The sequence below is a fragment of the Papaver somniferum genome, chromosome 7, assembly GCF_003573695.1.
Source record: "Papaver somniferum cultivar HN1 chromosome 7, ASM357369v1, whole genome shotgun sequence".
Lineage (NCBI taxonomy): Eukaryota > Viridiplantae > Streptophyta > Magnoliopsida > Ranunculales > Papaveraceae > Papaver > Papaver somniferum.
The window spans coordinates 118927365-118946113 of record NC_039364.1 but is presented as its reverse complement, the minus strand read 5'-3'; the positions used below and the strand labels follow the sequence as shown (position 1 = coordinate 118946113).

The 18749-nt window shown below is 35.9% G+C and overlaps 1 protein-coding gene across 3 annotated transcripts; it reads right to left on the bottom strand.

Annotated features, from left to right (window-relative positions):
* Positions 1-1169: 1169 nt before the first annotated feature.
* On the bottom strand, positions 1170-6499 carry LOC113298246. 3 transcript variants are annotated; one of them, XM_026546933.1, is made up of 6 exons: positions 5872-6499; positions 4239-4346; positions 2611-2700; positions 2417-2513; positions 1946-2093; positions 1170-1581 (listed from the first exon to the last, which is right to left on the bottom strand). In XM_026546933.1, exons 2-6 carry the CDS (start codon positions 4260-4262, stop codon positions 1521-1523), a joined length of 420 nt encoding a protein of 139 aa, XP_026402718.1. In that variant the 5' UTR covers positions 4263-4346; positions 5872-6499; the 3' UTR covers positions 1170-1520. The 3 variants fall into 3 exon arrangements, with proteins under 3 accessions (XP_026402718.1, XP_026402719.1, XP_026402720.1); XM_026546934.1 differs by lacking the exon at positions 4239-4346 and having other exon boundaries at positions 5872-6498; XM_026546935.1 differs by lacking the exons at positions 4239-4346; positions 5872-6499 and adding an exon at positions 2851-3005.
* Positions 6500-18749: the final 12250 nt, after the last annotated feature.

The following is an 18749-nucleotide window of genomic DNA, read 5'->3' as shown; positions in this document are numbered from 1 at the left end:
GCTGTGCTGAAATGAACCTGTTGCAGAAGTTGAAATATCCGAAGATTAGGCATCCCCATAGTAGAAATGAGATGCAATTTTTTTTTCTCTAAAATAGTTGGTGGCTAGAAAGGTGCATGGACATGTACGCCGTTCACCCACCGACTGCTGTTGGATGCGCCTCCATGTCGGGCTGTATAACAAGCCCCAGTATGCTGTCGCTTGCTCCTTGTTGGTTTATGATCAAGGAGAGCTCCACAGTCCACCCATTATGGACTAGTGAAATTATCACCATCCCTTTGAGAATGGTAGCTTGAACAAGTGACTTAGTCTAAACTGTTTCCGTACGATATCTCATATTCGTTATTAAAAATATATATAGCGTCCATGTCAGATGTCAAATGTTTCCAACAAGTTGTTCCCAGAACTCTGAGAAAAGTGTAGCATGAGCGGGAAATGTATGGTATACATGATTAACTATATTACCCTTCTACACTACTACTCGTTTCCTAGTAGAATCACGTGTGCAGCCGCTGATATGGTTTAATTGTAGCATCTGAAGTACATAGGCATTCGAGGGAAGAAGGGGAGAAAATGCTGCAACGGTTTTAACAATTTGAGGGGTGACTTGTAAATGCAATTAGGTTTCCATAACTATTCTTAAAAGAAACTGTTCATAAAGTTCTTTCACATATGCTACCATGTGAAATACTTTCTGAGAACTACTGCACTTTTGCCTTTTAATCCGAAAACAACCTGCTTAATACTGTTCGTCTTTGCTCTCATTTTCGCATCAAATAAAAACCTTATATTAAGTATTTCTTTTTGCATGTGCACTTGTTAAATTTTCGTAGCAGCCAACCTTGTACTACGACTTACAGTTGACGGAGAAATTTGCACTTTATCTCGACAGAGTTGAGTTGAGGACATCACACCATTTTGGAGACATGCCACAGGATATACAAGCTCAACTCAAATCTGACAAAAGTTGAAAATACAACTGAAGTTACCAAAATTTAATAGAAAAGTCTGCTGACATATTGAGAGTTTCCAATAACATACATTAGGTTTTGAATGTCCATACTCTATGGACAGTATAAGGTAATGTACTGGAGAGAGAGCTCTGCAGAAGACTAATTTCAAGGCAAAAGAGAAAAGAAGTAATGAATATGAAGTATTAAATGAGTGTAACAGGAGCAGAAAATTTTCCTTCATATATTTTTCATTTTAAATTAACATTTGATCAGAAGGGAACTTTAAATTCCTGAGGTTTAGCAATTCAATACACATTAAACAATTCTCTTCTCTTCTCTTCTGTTTTTTCTTCTTTTTCTTTTTCTGCTATGGACAGATGCTAGTGACCCCATTTCAAAACTCAACCTTTTCCCAAGATGTAGATCAACAATAACAAAATGAAAAGAAAAGAAAAGAAAAGAAAAGAAAAGAAAAAAAAGGATGGGATTCCTTTCTGTTTGATCCATCACCTTCCTCCATATAAACAATAAATATGGTGATATTCAAGCACCTAACTTTTGGAGTTTTCAATTACTTTTGTTCATGGCAAGTGTGAAGTATATGAGTATCATTGTGCCCATGCTAGACCTGCAACATCAACAAATGCTTTGAATGAATAGTAATAATTTGTACCTACAGCATATACATAATTGTTGGGCTCATTAAAGATTGTTTGGCATGCACGAGAATGATTTTGCCGTTGTGCGAAATATGGCAGTTGTCTAAGACCCTAAACAACCACTTATTATTTTGTGGTTAAGCTTAAGCCTTAAGCACCAGAAAACTAAAGCCATTTTGACTAAAAGATCTAGCATTTTACATGGTGATTTCTGGCAAATGATATACTATGATTCCTATCCATGTTTTTGATGAATTAAGAAGTTTGTTATGCAATATTTATGCTTCAAGTTTTCTAAGCAGGAGACTTGTAAAAATTTGAATGTGCACTTACACAGTTGCAAACATGAGAAGAATCTTCCTTGGATTTATAAAACGATTGAATCGCTTAGTAGTCCTTCCATCGCTCATTTCTGTAAGTTTGGTTGGGGAAGTTGAAGGTGCAGCTTTAATTGTGATTAATGGTTCCAGATGCGAATTTACTGCAAAAGAAAAGGGTACAATTTTCTTTGTATCAAATATAACCCAGTTACAAAAAACACTAGAAGCAGTTTAATCTAAATGATGGTAAGCGACCATTTCGCTACCAGGATTAGTTAAAGCTAGTATGTGTAGATAGTGTATTATCAAAGTCTAATATCCAAGCAAGGGAAGCTGGAAAGGCCTAGTTAAATGGAGTAGATATGTAGGTCAATTTGAAATTCCGGTTTTGAAACTTAATATTCACTCATAAGTAAAATTTCTAGCTAAGTTTGAGCTTCTTGAAGAGACATTATATCCAGCAAATTGAGACAATCATCCTTACCTTTTATTAAGAGCTTCTTCGATGGCAAGTCCATCTCTTCTTCCTCAGCACCACACTTTCTTTCCATCCTATAAGAGGGTTTTCGAGCTAGCACCCTCTGCAAAACAAAGCGTAAGAAATTAATACTCCGTATATCATCTCAGAACCAATGTTAGTGAGAGTTCTTAAACTTGTTTCTGAATTCAGTTACTCACTGTCATTTTTGGGCTTCCAGAATTTTTATCTGAAGACTGAATCAAGCTCTCAATATCCAAAACCACACTATCCATAGTTGTCGAAGGATTCTGCTCAAACATAAACGAAACAAGAAGAAATTAGAAGATATAAAATGGGGTTCTTGATTGAAGGTTTCACATTTCTCTATATGTAATGCAGGTTTTTGCATTGCAAACACATATATGAATTGTATCACCAAAACGATATGTTTTGGTTACCTGATTAGATGATCAGAACATCATTAATGAAGACTATATTCTTTCAAACAAATTCACATTGCACACTAACAGTAACTATTTATCGTAGAAATTTCCAAAGGGGCTCATCCCAACGCCCTTGGAAATGTTGACCATATCCAACAGATGCATCATAACATCTCACAAAAGGCAATTACAGATAGTTTAAGAGTTAAGCAAAACATTAAGTTGATTAAAGAAAACAAACAAGTTGTTCAAAGTAATTATTGTTTATAGGATAATATTTATGAAATTAGTGAATATTTCCAGCTGCTAATAATACTATAATAATAATTATCACTTGTTAACAACCCCAGAAAAGTGACCACCTGATAAACTATTCCCATGTGGGTTGCTTTATAAAGTTGTATGATTATTTGAAACAGGAATGTTCCTACCCTTGTTGAGATATGTGTCATGAGTAAGCAACTGCACTTACGAATTCATGTAATACGTAGTAGATAATGCTAAGGTTCTAGTGATTCTTTCTGTTTGAACTCTCATTTTCTAACGATGAAACAAAGTATGCTCCGCCAACAACCGAATTATCTCTGAGCCAGTAACCCTCTCTTCTAACCAAACATTACTGACAGACGAGAAGGAAGCGGGGTTTGAAGCTTCTAATAAGATCACTGGAAACTAGTAATGTTGTAAGCATTACTCATATCATCACCCTATTTTTATTTTCCTTTATTTAATTCCTTACAATTTTCATTTGCCAACTAAAAGGAAAATTCACCTGTAGACTGCAAAAGTTAGCTGATAAAGCCAATTATTAATAGAAGTAGAAGATCTCACTTCACTTGCAAAGTAGGATTCCTAAACATCATGAGAATTTGTCATTTGTTCAACAGATGAAAGTACTTCCCGCACTTTGCACAGTTACACTACAGCTAATTATTATTCAACTCCAAGATCTGGCTTCCTTTTAAGTCTTCCTGTGTTTTAATGTGACCTATACGGCTATACCTATGCTATACTACGTTCAAGCATATTATTTTGTTGGAAGAATGAGATATTCATCTATCCTTGATTAGATATGGATCCGCCATTAATGGGTCAACTGTATATTTTTCTCCAATCCAACAGTTAAAAAGATTTTTTTGATTAACTGGATGCTTTTATAAACATGTAAGTTGATACTAAAAATCGATATACACATGATTCATACAAGAGATATGTTTGACTTTGTTTTTTCAAATAAGGACAGGTCGATGATGGGACCAATTTCTTGTGGGTATGATAATTAACACAAAAGGTCGACCCAATCCTGCATTATATTGTTTGGCCCTCATATTTAGTAGAGATGATCAGACTTGAAAAATACAAAAACTTGTAGAGGAAAGAGGTGTGTTTTTTCTTCTTCTAACCTGGTGGGGCAAAAGTTCTTCCATTTTAAGTGAAGCTATGGAGGAGGAAGTAGAGAAGACAAGTAATGAGACAAAATGCCTTTAAAGAGAAAGATCAAACAAGAATCTCTGCATCATGAATAAAGCTTGATTAAGAAATCATCTTGCAATAATATTCATTCAAACAAACCAAAAGACAATACTAAAACTATTCTCACCACTCTAAAGAAAGAAAAAAAAGAGAGGTCTAGCTTAATATTCAATGTAAGCAGTAAGAACATTAACAGAAATTGACACCACAAGTTGTTGCAGTTGTTTTTTAGAAGCAAGACAAAAGAAGTTGTAGCTAGTAGTAATTGTTACTAGGTGTGTACGAATTAGAAACAACTACCTCCTAGAGTCCTAGGATATTTGAATGTTTTTGCAACTTGGAATGTATGAAGGAAAAAGTTCTGGAGTGGCCAAAGTTTATTTGTAAGCCTCTTATTCTTTTTGTCCAGATATCATGAATACCGGGCGACACTCAGAATGAATAGTACTAACAAGGTCACGGTTGGACACACCACTTTCTTGACAAAGTAAAAGGATTGTCTTGTTAAGTTTCAAGAGATAAAAGATTGCTGAGCAAGTATAAGAGGATAAGAATGCATCAAAAGGAGGGATGAAAAAGCTACCTTAAGAAAATACTACTACTCGTACTGGAAATCTTTATTTGAAAACAGTGAAGATGGTATCTCCAAAGGTGGACTTTAGATTGACTTCAATATATATTCTCCAAACATAAACTTCAAATTCCAAAAAAGTAGAAATATAATTTATTCTATCCTGTATTTTTATGCACACTCTCTAAAAATTGTTTGCGTGATATTAACAACGGGATGAGATTTTCAGCACGTAAATGATTCAAACTGATGAGTAGTGTGCACAAAATTGGACTTCGAAGGAACCGCCAAACTCGTTTCACAGTACTAGTATGTTTTCATCACAAGTAGTTACCATATCTGCTTACAGCATTACAGTAATAGAATGATGATCACCCAAAAAAAAAGAATTTACTTTAATTAGTTAAAATCCGACAAAGCAAAATAAAGATGTGTGAAATCCCTATTCGTCTGTATCATGTCAAACGAAAATGATAATTAGTAATAATGAAGAGTTAGAATGTAGTAGAAACTGTACCAAACCTACATCAATTCTACCACAATTTATGGTTTTTGTTTCTGAAACATTAGATTTCAACTGATTTTGAATGAAACAGTACGTAGTAATTAAAAATAAAAAAGAAAGAGAGAAGACTGCCAGAAGAAGTACAACGGGCCGGAAAAGAAGATGATGAAGAAGAAGAGGAACTAATTTCGAGAATGAAAATGGAAACGAAACTTTGTTCAGTATTTGTGTCTTCTTCTTTCCGTGATTAAAGTATGAAAACCAGATACCAAAGCAAAATTCAAATCATTTTTTAAGTTAAAACAAGGAACCAAACAAAACAATACAAACAGCGATGTTATCGAGATTCGAACGTGTACCGCACCACAGCTTATTACAATAAATGCAGTCACTCAAATATCCGGCCATGGCCATTCATGGTTACAAGAACAAGAAGATGTAGCAAAAGAAGAAGAAGAAGAAGAAGAAGAAGAAGAGAAAGAGTTACCTTAATTTTATGGAGCTAGGCAATGTCTAAGCAGGAACTGAAAGTACTAAAGATGATGATCACAATTGAATCTTTATAGGTAGCGATGGAAAACTCTAAACACTGATTCTTCTGAAACCTGCTTCTCTTTTCTGATGAATTCCAAATATATATGTACTATAAGTTGCAGTGTCTTTCTAATAAGCAAGCAACGTGGGTTACGATGATGTGAAAGTTCAACGAAACAAAGTATCAGAAAACATGTTTTGGTTGTTTTCTCTACTTGAAGTAAAAACAGATACTATTGATCTTCAGTGTTGGGTCAGAAACAGAGATATTTCGATTTATCAACTTCTCTTCTCTCTCTCACTGTAACTCACGCTGTGTTTCTTTGTTTGTTTTTTGAGGGTGGGGGCGTGGGTGGGTTATGATTAGAGCAAACGGGAGAAATCAAGAGAGTGTGGAGGGACTGAGACGCAGTGTGTGTCAGTTCTCAGTCGTGCCTCTAAATTTTTCTTCCTCCATAGCTTCTTGTTCTGTATATATGTATATATCTTTAACTCCAGTTTAAAAGCCCATGAGCATTCAAAAAAATTTCGAAAAATGCCATCGTCCAGAATAGATGCTGCTACTTGGAACATTCCAAAAAGAAGTTGTGTGTCTGTGATTGTGAGAGTTTATGTTGTCGATCGATTTTCTTGGCATGGGCGGAGAACCATGAAGTGAAGCGTATTATAGGGTGGGTGTCGTGGTGACCTGTGTTCTCTGTGATTCTCAACCCTTGGCTGCCCCAATGCCCATACCCACCTTAATTATCAACAGCCTGGGGGAACTGAGACCAATATATGTCTAGAGTTTTAGATTTTAGCTTCAAAAATTTCTACTTAACTCTAGCTTGAATACAAAGAGGACTTGAGGTCGGCACAAAATGACCATTTGTTTTATTTTTGTTAATATTAGGGATCACAATTATTATGATATTTTTTCTTGTTACGTGAGGTCAAGATCTTTGTCATGAGATACATGTGGAACTTGTCAACATAGCTCGTCAATTTGTAAGTCCCCCCCACCAATGTATTATCATCTTATGTCCACTACTTAAACACGTACGTAGCAGTTAATGATTGATACAATTGCTTAAGTGATGAGAAGCGTAACCACCAGCAGCAGGAGATATACAGTCTAGATAGCCAAGAGCTTTAACTCCTCGTATTCACCATTGAATTTGATAATCTCTTAAAATTCTTCTCATATCTCTGTGAAGGAAAAAAAAATGTTTACCCGTCCTTCTGATTTCTTAAACCAGGTATAACGATATGTATGTTCGTGTAATAATTTATTATTTTGTTTAAACTTATGTAAGTTACAAGATTTCTCAAACTCTAAGCTAACCACGAACACCTGTGACTACAGAGTTGTTGTATTAAAAGAGCCTAAAATAGGTCCATGTAACAAAACGTGTTAAATACATAAAATTAAGTCCAATAGGCAACGACTAATCAATCAACTTTAAATCTTGTATTCAAACGATGGATACAACAAGAAAATAAAGAAGTCACTGAAGTTGTAAATTATAGAATTATTAACCTGTGGTGTCTGCCTAAAACATTCTTTTAAACATTAATAAGTAAAACAAAAAATTAAACTAAGATCAGAATCAACTTAGTTACTTATCAAAAACATAGTTACATAAAGTAATTTTTCTTAACTTCGATGAGTCTACTAATGTAGAAATTAACTTAATTTCTCGTCAGGAAAGAGATTAACTAGAGTAATCCTTCCATAACTTTGATAAGCTAAACTAGAATCGAAAACGATCTAGTGACTTACCAGGAAAGCAATTATCAAAAATAATTCTTCCCTCAATTTTCACAAGCACACTCCCACAAATATATATCATTAAGCGCAAGTTCAAGATAGAACTCTTCTCATGTGTTTGCTATTCCCTGCCATTAGTTGCAACAAGAGAGACTAAAACTGAAACCACTCATATGTTGTATGATTTCCTTTTACAGTCAAATAATTTGATCAAAGGTGATGGAAATCGATAGCAATAGACAAAGTCTAGCTAACCTCAAAATCCAGACTTATGCAACTCGAAGTCCAACATAGATTATTATTCACCTCACAAGTATAAAACCCGTGGAATCAACAAAGTTTGAGACGAAGAGAACTTTGATGATTTCTATCTACCTCGATCAAGTGAGTAGCTCAACAATCGATCAAGATCAGGATACACAAGTTACCAAAGAAAGGTAACTGGACCTGCCTTCACGAATCCCTATGAAGTATTTGTAGTCGCTAAACCCTAAAAGAGTTAGGAAGAGGACGACTCTAGCTACAACTAGGATACACCAAAAAGTAATGTCGAGATTCAAAGATCACAGTTGCTTGAAGTTCCCCTTTTATGAACATTCAAAGCATAGGTTGCTTTAGGTTTAAGCTAAGATAGCTTTGAACCAAGCAAACAATATCCACTGTTAGATGAATCTTTGAATCTGATTTACATAAACAAGATACACACTCTGGTTAGGTGAAACAATAACCGAACCCTGTATACAGACTATGTTCAACGTGGTTAGCTGAAACTAGCCGATTTGAACTTAAAAGCTTGATATTCATTTTCATGAACACATAAGACATCAACTTTGAGTCACAAACATGTGATCAAATAAGTCTAGTGTTTTTTAGCGAATTAATCAAATGCAAATTATCTCGTAGAAATAATTGAATCGCACTTGAAAATATAATCGACATGGTTAGTAGGTGTACAAGATACAAATACCATTGTCGTTCGTGAATCGGTTCAGTCACAGTACATGAATCGGTTTGTAAACATTTAACCAAACCAAGTTCCGAAGTTAAATAGAACTAATTAGGTTTGCGTACCGGTTTGGAAACCTTAAGACTGTCACCGGTTCTGGAGTTCACAGAACTATTGCGTACCGGTTTGGGTACTAAACTGAGTTCGGGAACAGAAAACCGTTTTAGTTAGCATACCAGTTTGGTACTAAACCCGGTTCCATAACCACAGTTCCAAAATGGTTTGCATACAAGTATGCATACCGATCTGACTCACGAGTTAAACATATTTTCATCTGATATACATAAGAATATGCGTACCACAAATCTGTAAGTCGATATATAGCTACTCCGCTACGTGTACGAGTACATGTAATACGGGGTCAGACTTTAAATAGTTTCCCAATTTGTAAGAATGATAACACTATCTTGTATCCAAATTTTTAGTAGTTCTTCTCTCTAAATCGATTCGAAACATTCCCGAATATATCAATGACACATATCACCGTTCCATGCTATTTTCGAACGATAAAACTTGAGTCACGATTTTGATTTCGAACATTAAACTTTCCGAGATTCCATCAAGTATGAATAAATGTTCATTAATCTAAGTCATTATGTTTCGAAAACTAATTATCAAGATAAACTTGACTCGAAATTCTTGTCTATGCATAATAGTCTAATTAGTTATGAGACATCATCTCAATGATAGAAAAGTGAATATAACTTGAGAAATAGGTGGTTCAGGTTCAATCTTCACTTACCTTCTGTTGATGAAGTTCTCCAAAAACTTCGGTTGATCTTTGCCTTCAAACGGTAGAACACAATGATGACTGCCGTGATCCACTGTTTCTCAACTACATTTCTATCCTAGTCCGAGACTTAACTAATTGTAGGATGGAAATCAAGATATATTTTTGACAACTAAATTTGACAACTGGCTTGAGATAACAACACTTGTGAGTTCGACCGAGCAATGCTCTAACAATCTCCGCCTTTGTCAATTTTATTGACAAAACTATCAATACATATGGATAAAAAATAAAGCTTTGACAACTTCTCGAATCCATCATGTCTTGATTTCCTTGGCTTATTCAACTCCTTGAACTCTTCGTAATTTCAAGCTTCAATGATTCCGAACGTGTTCAACTCATCATCGTTTTTGTTGAAGAATGGATTCCATAGCGATAACAACTTTTTAAAAACAAATATTCTCAATTGTCGTTATACAGAAACACAATATTATTCCTTCCCCAAAGTTCAATTGTATCCCAACTTTGAAGTAATACTACGGTGATATGTTTCTCCCCCTTAATCAATACTTACATCATTTGCATAATAGGTAAAACTCATAGATTATTGATTACCTTCCCATTATATAAAGATTCGTAAACCATATGTATGTAGTATGAAACTGTATGAAACTACTAAATAATTCTCCCCATTTTGACCCGTCCCCCACCGATACTGTCCCCACTTAGCCACTGCGGTCATCCGATAGTGTGGGGTTTTCAACGGGCATCGCTGCGGTAATCCGGCAGTAACTTCCCGGGAGGTCACCCATCCTTGGATTGATCCCGCCCGAGCACGCTTAACTGCAGAGTTTTCTGCCAACTCTGGAACCAACTGTGCTGAAAAGGCCTCGGTGTTAGGAAATGACAAATCATTACTTATATTCCATTCGGCCAACCACTGCCGAATATCGGGGGTATTACAATACCACCACCTTAGATTGGAGCCGTCCTAGGCTCCAAAATATATTTGCAAGCCCAGATCTTTGTCATTTCCTGCCCCTCATGAGAGCACCTGGACCAACCCCTTCCAGCGTACCTTCCCACCCTCGGCAAGTGACCCATCGTCGGCTATGATACCATTGTAATGACCCGTCCCTCTACCGATATTGTTCCCACTTAGCCACTGTGGTCATCCGGCAGTGTAGGTTTTTCAACGGGCATCTTTGCGATAATCCAGCAACAACTTGTTGGATGCTCACTCATCCCTGGATTACTCTCGCCCGAGCACGCTTAACTACAGAGTTTGTTGCCAACTCTGGAACCAACTGTGCTGAAAAGGCCCCGGTGTTAGGAAATGACAAATCATTACTTATATTCTATTCGGCCACTGCCGAATATCGGGGTATTACACATGTCAAGTTTTAAGAAGTTTTGAGACTCCACATTATAACATAGTTAAAATGCAACTCTTCATATCAACTTTTTTGTATGATATCACATAGTAAGAAAATACTTAGCGCTCATCTAGGAGATTTAAGATACAAGCACCCCCTTTCAAATTCCACATCCACGCAACTCACAAAAATATAACAATTAAGCACAAGTTCATTTAATAACTCTTCCCTATTTGATGTCATTCCCAAGAGAACAACATGAGTGACCGTGATTTATGAAAAGAAATATTCTGAATAGATTACCGCAATTCCTTACCTTGAACTCAAGTTTCGTTGGCTAAAAGATATGAATAAGTTCATGGGCCATGATTAGGACTTGATTCAATGAACCAAAACAACACTAATAGACTTTCGTAGGTGTTGAAACGTCACAGTGTCTAGAGGTTTGGTGAGAATATCAGCCAATTGTTGTTCTGACGACACAAACTCTATGTTGACAATACCATTTTCATAGAGATCTCTAATGAAGTGGTATAATATGTCAATGTGCTTAGTTCTTGAGTGCTAAACAAGATTCTCATTCAAATCGCACTTGAGTTATCACAAAAGATCTTCATCGTTCCCGTATCTATTCCATAATCAGTAAGCATTTGCTTCATCCATAAAAGTTGAGTACAACACGAACCTGTAGCAATGTATTCCGCTTTGTACGTCGACAGAGACTGTGAATTTTGTTTCTTGCTATGACAAGCAACAAGGTTCAGTCCTACATAGTAGAATCCTCCAGATGTACTTTGACTTTCCTCTACAAAACCTTCCCAATCTGTATCAGAATATGTTGTGAGATCTATGTTAGTATCAAACGTATATGAGAGACCATAACCGATTGTATGATGTACATATATTATGATCCGTTTAGTAGCTGCAAGATGAGATTCTTTTGGATTAGCTTGAAATCTAGCACAACAACCAACGCTAAAAGCGATGTATATTCTTGTTGTTATAAGATATAGAAAACTTCCAATGATGCATCTGTAAAAATTTTGATCAACATCAACACCATTCTCATCCTTATGCAGCTTCCCAGTAGTGGGCATAGGAGTTAGTTTGGGAGTACTTTTCTCAAGACCAAATCTTTTAACAAGATCTTTTGAATACTTTTCTTGAGAAATGTAAATTCCGTCCTTATGTTGTTGAATTTGTAGACCCAAAAAGAATCTTAGTTCACCAACATTGCTCATCTCAAATTCCTTGCAAGAGAGGTTTGAAACTCTTTAGCAAGTTTTTCAGAAGTAGATCCATAGATTATTTCATCCACATAGATTTGAGTAATAAGGACATCTTTTCCACTCCATTTGGTAAACAAAATGTTAGAGCACTTCTCGGTCGAGCTCGCAAGCGTTGTTATCTGTTGATGGTGGATTTTTGACAAAGGCTAAAATCGTAGTCTTGCATATTCATGATCCAGCAATCAGACGAGTATTGAGATCCATGTCTCTCGTTTAAGCATGAAAGCTCATGCCACGATGATCTTTGACTGAGTGTCGGAACATCATAAAAACCTCTGACTGAGTGTATTGAGACCACGACATATTTCATCAACTGAGCAATTTCAGTATTCACTTCTATATAGAATCGAAAACGGTTGGACGACTCCTAGACAACTTTCCTGCTAGTATAGAGCGATAACGTCTTCAGGATGTAACAATGTTTTCCCTGACTATATAAAATACATATGTATAGAATCTTAATGATTGGACGACTCCTAGACAGCTTTCCTGCTAGTATAGAGCGATAACGTCTTCAGGATGTAACAATGTTTTCCCTGACTATACAGAATTAATATTCAGAATAAATATGACGCTTCAACTAACTCATATCGCTCAATTCTCGAATAATCATAATGTTCCTAGACAGCTTGCCTGCTAGTACAAAGCCATCAATTAATCAATTAATTATTTCTAGTCGCAAGATTCATCAATTGAATTCCTAGAAAATATTCTACGTTCATCATACTATTTCATTACTTCAATGCATGGCTTTTCCCAGCAGAATTCCATGGGTTAGTAATAAATATTCAATGCACGGGCATCTGGGCCACCACCGAGTAAGCCCTGAGAAAATGGTGCGAGTGTACTTAACAATAATGCACGAACGAGCACCCAAATGCACGAACGAATATGGACGAACGATGAAACCTATGCAAAATAGGGAAGAAAAATAATATAGATGCGCCTAGGAGACCAGGCCCACCGGACGGCCGGTCATCCCGTCGTGGCCAGTCCCACGCCTCTCCCTTTTATTTTATCTTATTTATTATTTTTCCTAATCTCATGAAGACTCCTTCATTCGAGCAAACTTCCTCGTTCGAGCGAAACTCCTAGTTTCTCCATATTTCCTCACACGATGAAAAATAATATAAAATAGGAAAAAGTGTTACGGGACCGTGCCTACTAGCCGGCCGGACATGCCCTAGCCGTGGCTGGTCCCACACTTCTCTAATTACTTATTTTATTATTATTTCTTCCTTCATCTCATTAAACTCCTTCGTTTGAGTAAAAACCTATTTTTTTCCATATTTCTCAAATGTTGCTCAAACTATATATCAAAAGCCAAAAAAGACAAATGGTCACACGACCGTCTGGGCTCTTTACGGCAAATATTAAAATATCATTATTTTAATATTCTCAAAATATCGACCGCACGAGCAAAGTTTTACTTGCTCATATGAGCAAAACCAAGAGTTTCAGTCAAGATAAAACTCTTCTGAAAATCAGAAATATTGCTCGAACACTCGTCAGAAAATATCAAAATTCTCAGGATTGGGCCACGAGCAACATGGTGACACTGGAAGGCTACCTTGACAGACCAAGGTAGGTCATTTGTCTTGCAAGGATACGGTCCCACATATCTTCATAATTTTGACCTAATTTGCTCATATTATGTTCAAACTCTTTCCAAACATCTTGGAATTTTATCAAACGACTGTCAGATGGTCCCACGACCGCTAGGGCCGGTTTTCATACTCCTTGGTTAGTCTATCATCTCTCCATAATTTAGGTGAAAAGACGAGAGTACCCAAATATACCTCAATCTAAAACTTTTCCACCTATAAGTCCTTTCTCCGAAAGTGATTGTCTATAGACTGAGTCGAGACAATACAACTAATCGGTTCACACTTCGTGTGATTGTCTATGGATACGAGATCGAGACAATGCGACAACAAGATAACTTGTGTGATTGACTACGGATACAAGATCGAGACTATACAATAACGAAGTATGTTTACTTGATAATAGGTTCGGACTTAACCAAACTCTAAGGATTGTCTATCAAGTAAAATAAGAATTAACGTTTGTGTAATTTACTTTAAGTTATAATAACACCAATTATAATTGCGGAAAATAAAAATAAATGACACAACAAGATTTTGTTAACGAGGAAACCGCAAATGCAGAAAAAACCCGGGACCTAGTCCAGAATTGAATACTCTCAGAATTAAGCCGCTATACAAAATCAAACCAACTTCATATAGTTGAGACCAAGCAACTAAACCTATAGTTCACCTAATTTCCTCAGTATCCCTGCGCCTCCAACTTGTTAATAAGTCACGCACTTGGAACAATTCCTTTGGTTCGTATTCCAAACAGTAAAGGAACAACAAATCTGTTCGGTAACAACTCTTTTCAAACAACGTGATATGAGTTTGACAAAGGGTCTTCCGTTTAACCAATAAAATCCTTTGTCAGGTCCTTAGATCAATCTCTCAACAACTACCGAAGTAATTGTTAGACTATGCAATCAATACTATTAATCACAAAGAAGTGTATTGATGCCGATCTACTCAACTAATCAATCCAATCTATCACAAAGATAAACCGATTATAGTTGGATCCATTTCCAGCCGAAACAAGTATTATGCACACCAAAGATTATGAACCCAAAAAGTCTTCTTGTCTTCAAATCTTCTTTAATCTTGAATCAACACCTACACACAATCAACTTGAATCTCTTGTGATCAATCACACACAAAACGGAGTCTGTTAAAGTTGGATTATCACAAGATGTCTTTAGATCTAAAAACAGTCTAAGGATCCCCGTCGAAACTTTGATCTAGTTTGAGTGAATCTTATATCATAAGAGAAGATTCTCAAGCATAAACAAACTAGGTGCAATCAAAGTTAAACAACCGTTAGTCAATCGAATCAATCGAAAACTAATAATAAACCGCAATTATCTAGTTTCCCACCAACGGTACTAATAGAGATTCTCAATCCCAAAGAAGTCTTTAAACTGAGCGGCCGTAAGAGATTTCGCCTAATTAGGTTACTTTCCTCTTCGAATAGGAAGCTTCACCAGTAACAACACAACTAGGTAGTTTTGCTGGCTCCGAGGATTAGTTTGCTAGAATTGCAAACTTCAATATTTATAGACAAGGAAGTTTGGACACCAAGGAATTTCCAAAGCCGAATATTCTCAAAGATATGCAATAAACACAAAAACGGTTTTCATAATTCCTGGAAATGCACTGTCCAAATATTGACTGAAATCCCCATAGAGAAATCTATAATCAGTAAATGCACATTACTAATTATTATTTTCTAAAGATATGCATTTAATAGCTGGAGATTAAATAGCATATAAAAACTAAGAAACCTTAATTAAAAGATTCTCAATTTATTTCGATCCTAGGATTCTCCTTTAGCTATTAAGGAATATCTTTGAACAATTAATGATAAGAGTTACTGCACATGTTCAAAGTATGTCGACATATTTTACTTTGCAAGTCCTTTTTCATACTTACAATCTTGGAAACAATTTCCCACACTTCCAAACAAGTTTAGAATTGGTTCGTCTGAATTCCAAGAACTATGTGATTGATTATCCTATCAAATCACCAATTATGGGTTTCACGGTTTTACCGAAACAAGTTCGGTTCTACCTCCATGTGAGTACTGTGCATAGTCACGCTAGTTACCAAAATTCGGTTGACTAGGTACTAGGATCGGTTCCCTACAAATTATGGTACCTACTTGTATTCGGTGGCACATGTCCATAGGATCGGTTCCCCCAAAACTACAAACTTGTTGCACATGTTCATAGGATTGGTTCCCCCATCTACTAAAAACGTGATGCACCTCTTACAAGGATCGATTCCCTCTTCCAAATTTGTTGCACCTCTTACTAGGATCGGTTCCCCAATGACTAGATAAAAGTTGTTATTTACAAGGCATCGATCATACCATCTCGAGTGATTACTTAAGATCGGTTTCACTAATAAGAGTCATACCAATACATAAGTCAGGCCTTATGAATAGTTTTACCAAGATACATAAACAAGTTTATGAGCGGTTATACTAAACACACATATTGGTGATTTAAAATAGATTTGAAATGAATAACAATACCAATAAGCCTAGCGATTTCCCTTTCGATTCACAAAACAAGTTTATGAACTTACTTCTTTTAAACGAATGTAAAACATTATTTCCTAGGATGTAATCTTCACTCATACCCATACGTAATCACAATAACATTCATATGATCATGTCAATGTCTTATATACGAAGTTTAATGGTCAAGCAATAAACCTCGTATTGTATTCCTTAATACTATGTCTAACTAGAGTTTCATACACAACTTCGCAGTTATGTTTTCAATATGCACGACTTGAAAGATACGTTAGGGAAAGAAACATTTCAAGTCAAATATCACTAACCTCAAGAGGAAGGATGATGTTGTCATTGTAGCTCCATACTTCTTCACATTCTTCAAGTCTTCATGTAATACTTGTAAGTCTCATATCCTAACACTTTCAAGCTAACTTATACGAAGTTGACTCTAGTATATAATCAAGCGACTCTTCAAATGAGTTTTGATTCACTAAAATATGACAACCAGACTTGACATACCAACGCTTGGTGGGTTCAACCGAGCTATGCTCTAACAATCTCCCCCTTTGTCAATTTTAGTGACAAAACTCTTACATCATATGGATAAACAAATTACAAAAATTCATTATACACATACGCTTGACTCCAAGTTCAACATCACAAAACCTGCATTAAATTCAATCCTTAAATGACGCTGGTGACATTATAATAACAAAGCTAATACTCCCCCTAAAGGTAAGATAGGTAGATTTTCAATCCGCATGTCTTTGTTATTTCCATGTAGTTCTTCATAACTACATATCATATGGTATGTGACTCCCCCTTAGTCTATGCTTTCACACTTTTCGTTATAATAAACGTTTTAGCACAATGTCCTTTCCCTTAGTGATACCAACTCACAACAAGTCAACATGACTTGTTTACTCCGTATATTTCTCCCCCTTTTTGTCACAAAATGACAAAGAAACGAAAAAATAAAGGACAAACCGAATGGATCTTACAAATCTCACAAAGAGAATTTGCAAACCTATAAGAGTTGAGCACGAGGATTTTACACACCATTTCAGATAACCAATATCAAAACCGAAACTACAAGTAATTTGGTTTTAACATGTTATCTAGGAAACAATTGCCCGAAGCAATTTTCCCTAATAGTTTAGCACATCAAATTGACTAAGCACCTTAGTTCTTTTGCTAAACCGATTGTACAAATACAAGCTCTTGTTCGATAAGACCAAAATAAAGATCAGAATTAGCTTTATTTTTCTCATCAGGCTCTAATTATTCTCAAAAATAACTTAGACCTTTCACTTTTAAACAAGACAAATACTAGGTTAGTTAACTAGTAATTCTTGTTAAAGCATTCGGTTAGACTTGAATAACCGAAACCTTCACACTTGATAAGTCTAACTAAGATCCGAAAAACTTAGTTTCTCTTATCCGGAAATCACTTGGACTAAACAAATGATCCCGAAACATTTTGTTAAGCCATAAACAATCCGTACAAACCAAATAAATCAACTTGCATAATCATTTATCTTAACCGGAAGCAATTGAAACAAACGTAGACATTATAGCACCACAATTGCACCGAAATTTTGTAAGCCAAAATGTTAGAGCATTGCTTGGTCGAACTCGCATGCGTTGCTATCTCAAGCATGTTTTTCAATGTTAGTAATCAAAACTATAAGTCTTGATTTCTAGTCTACTATAGCTAAGTCTCGGACTAGGATATAAAGTGTAGTTGAGCTCAAGAGCTCCATGACGATCATCATACAAGACGAAGGACTACTCAAGAAACTGGTGGAACTTCATCGACTAAAAGGTATGTGGAGACTTGAACTTATCTATCACTCAAAAGTCTATCTACTCTATCTCTTATCTTGAGACAAAAATCGTTTTGCTATATAGACTTTGATTATACACATTTGCTATTTCGAGCCGAGTTTATCTCGCCTATCTATTTCTCGAAATATGTGTTGGTAAGCTTTCGCTTTGGCCAAGTTCATATTTACCTAGTGACGAAAGTCATGTTATGTTTCAATCACTTTGAAAATGGCTTTGACGAAAAATGGTTTGTGAATAACAACTATATAACGTCCTCTAAGAATGTTTAAATGATTGAAATGAGAGTTTAGATTATATAGCCAATGATGGATATAAGCATTGTGTAGCAACACATATATGTTTAATTCTTTTTTTCCTTGAACCGAAGTTTGCGAACTTTGTTGATCAAGAGAACCGGAACAAGAGCCGTGAACTCAGTCCGCGAACTCAGTCCACGAACCCAGCCCGCGAACTGGCGGAAGTTCTCGAACCGAGAAAATCTACTGGAGTTTGAGAACTCCTTCCGGGAACTTAAGTCCACGAACCAAGTCTGCGAACTTAAGCTGGTTATATTTAAAGACGATTGTTTGTGAACTTATCTATATTAACTAAGGAATGCAAATTGCAAACCATGGCTATAAAGTTCATGAACCGATTCAAATGAATCAAATCGTTTTTGCTTCGATTGTGTCTTGTGTAGTTACATAAGATTTCCTTACAATTGAACAAATCTCTAACTAGTTCATTTG

Bases quoted from the DNA above. Each gene is read 5' to 3' on its own strand.
- LOC113298246 (XM_026546933.1), bottom strand. From the start codon at position 4,262: ATGGAAGAACTTTTGCCCCACCAG. The intron at 2,701-4,238 runs GTTAGAAGAAGA...ATGTTTGAGCAG, and splicing joins AAGAACTTTTGCCCCACCAG to AATCCTTCGACAACTATGGA. The intron at 2,514-2,610 runs GTGAGTAACTGA...TTTGTTTTGCAG, and splicing joins CTGGAAGCCCAAAAATGACA to AGGGTGCTAGCTCGAAAACC.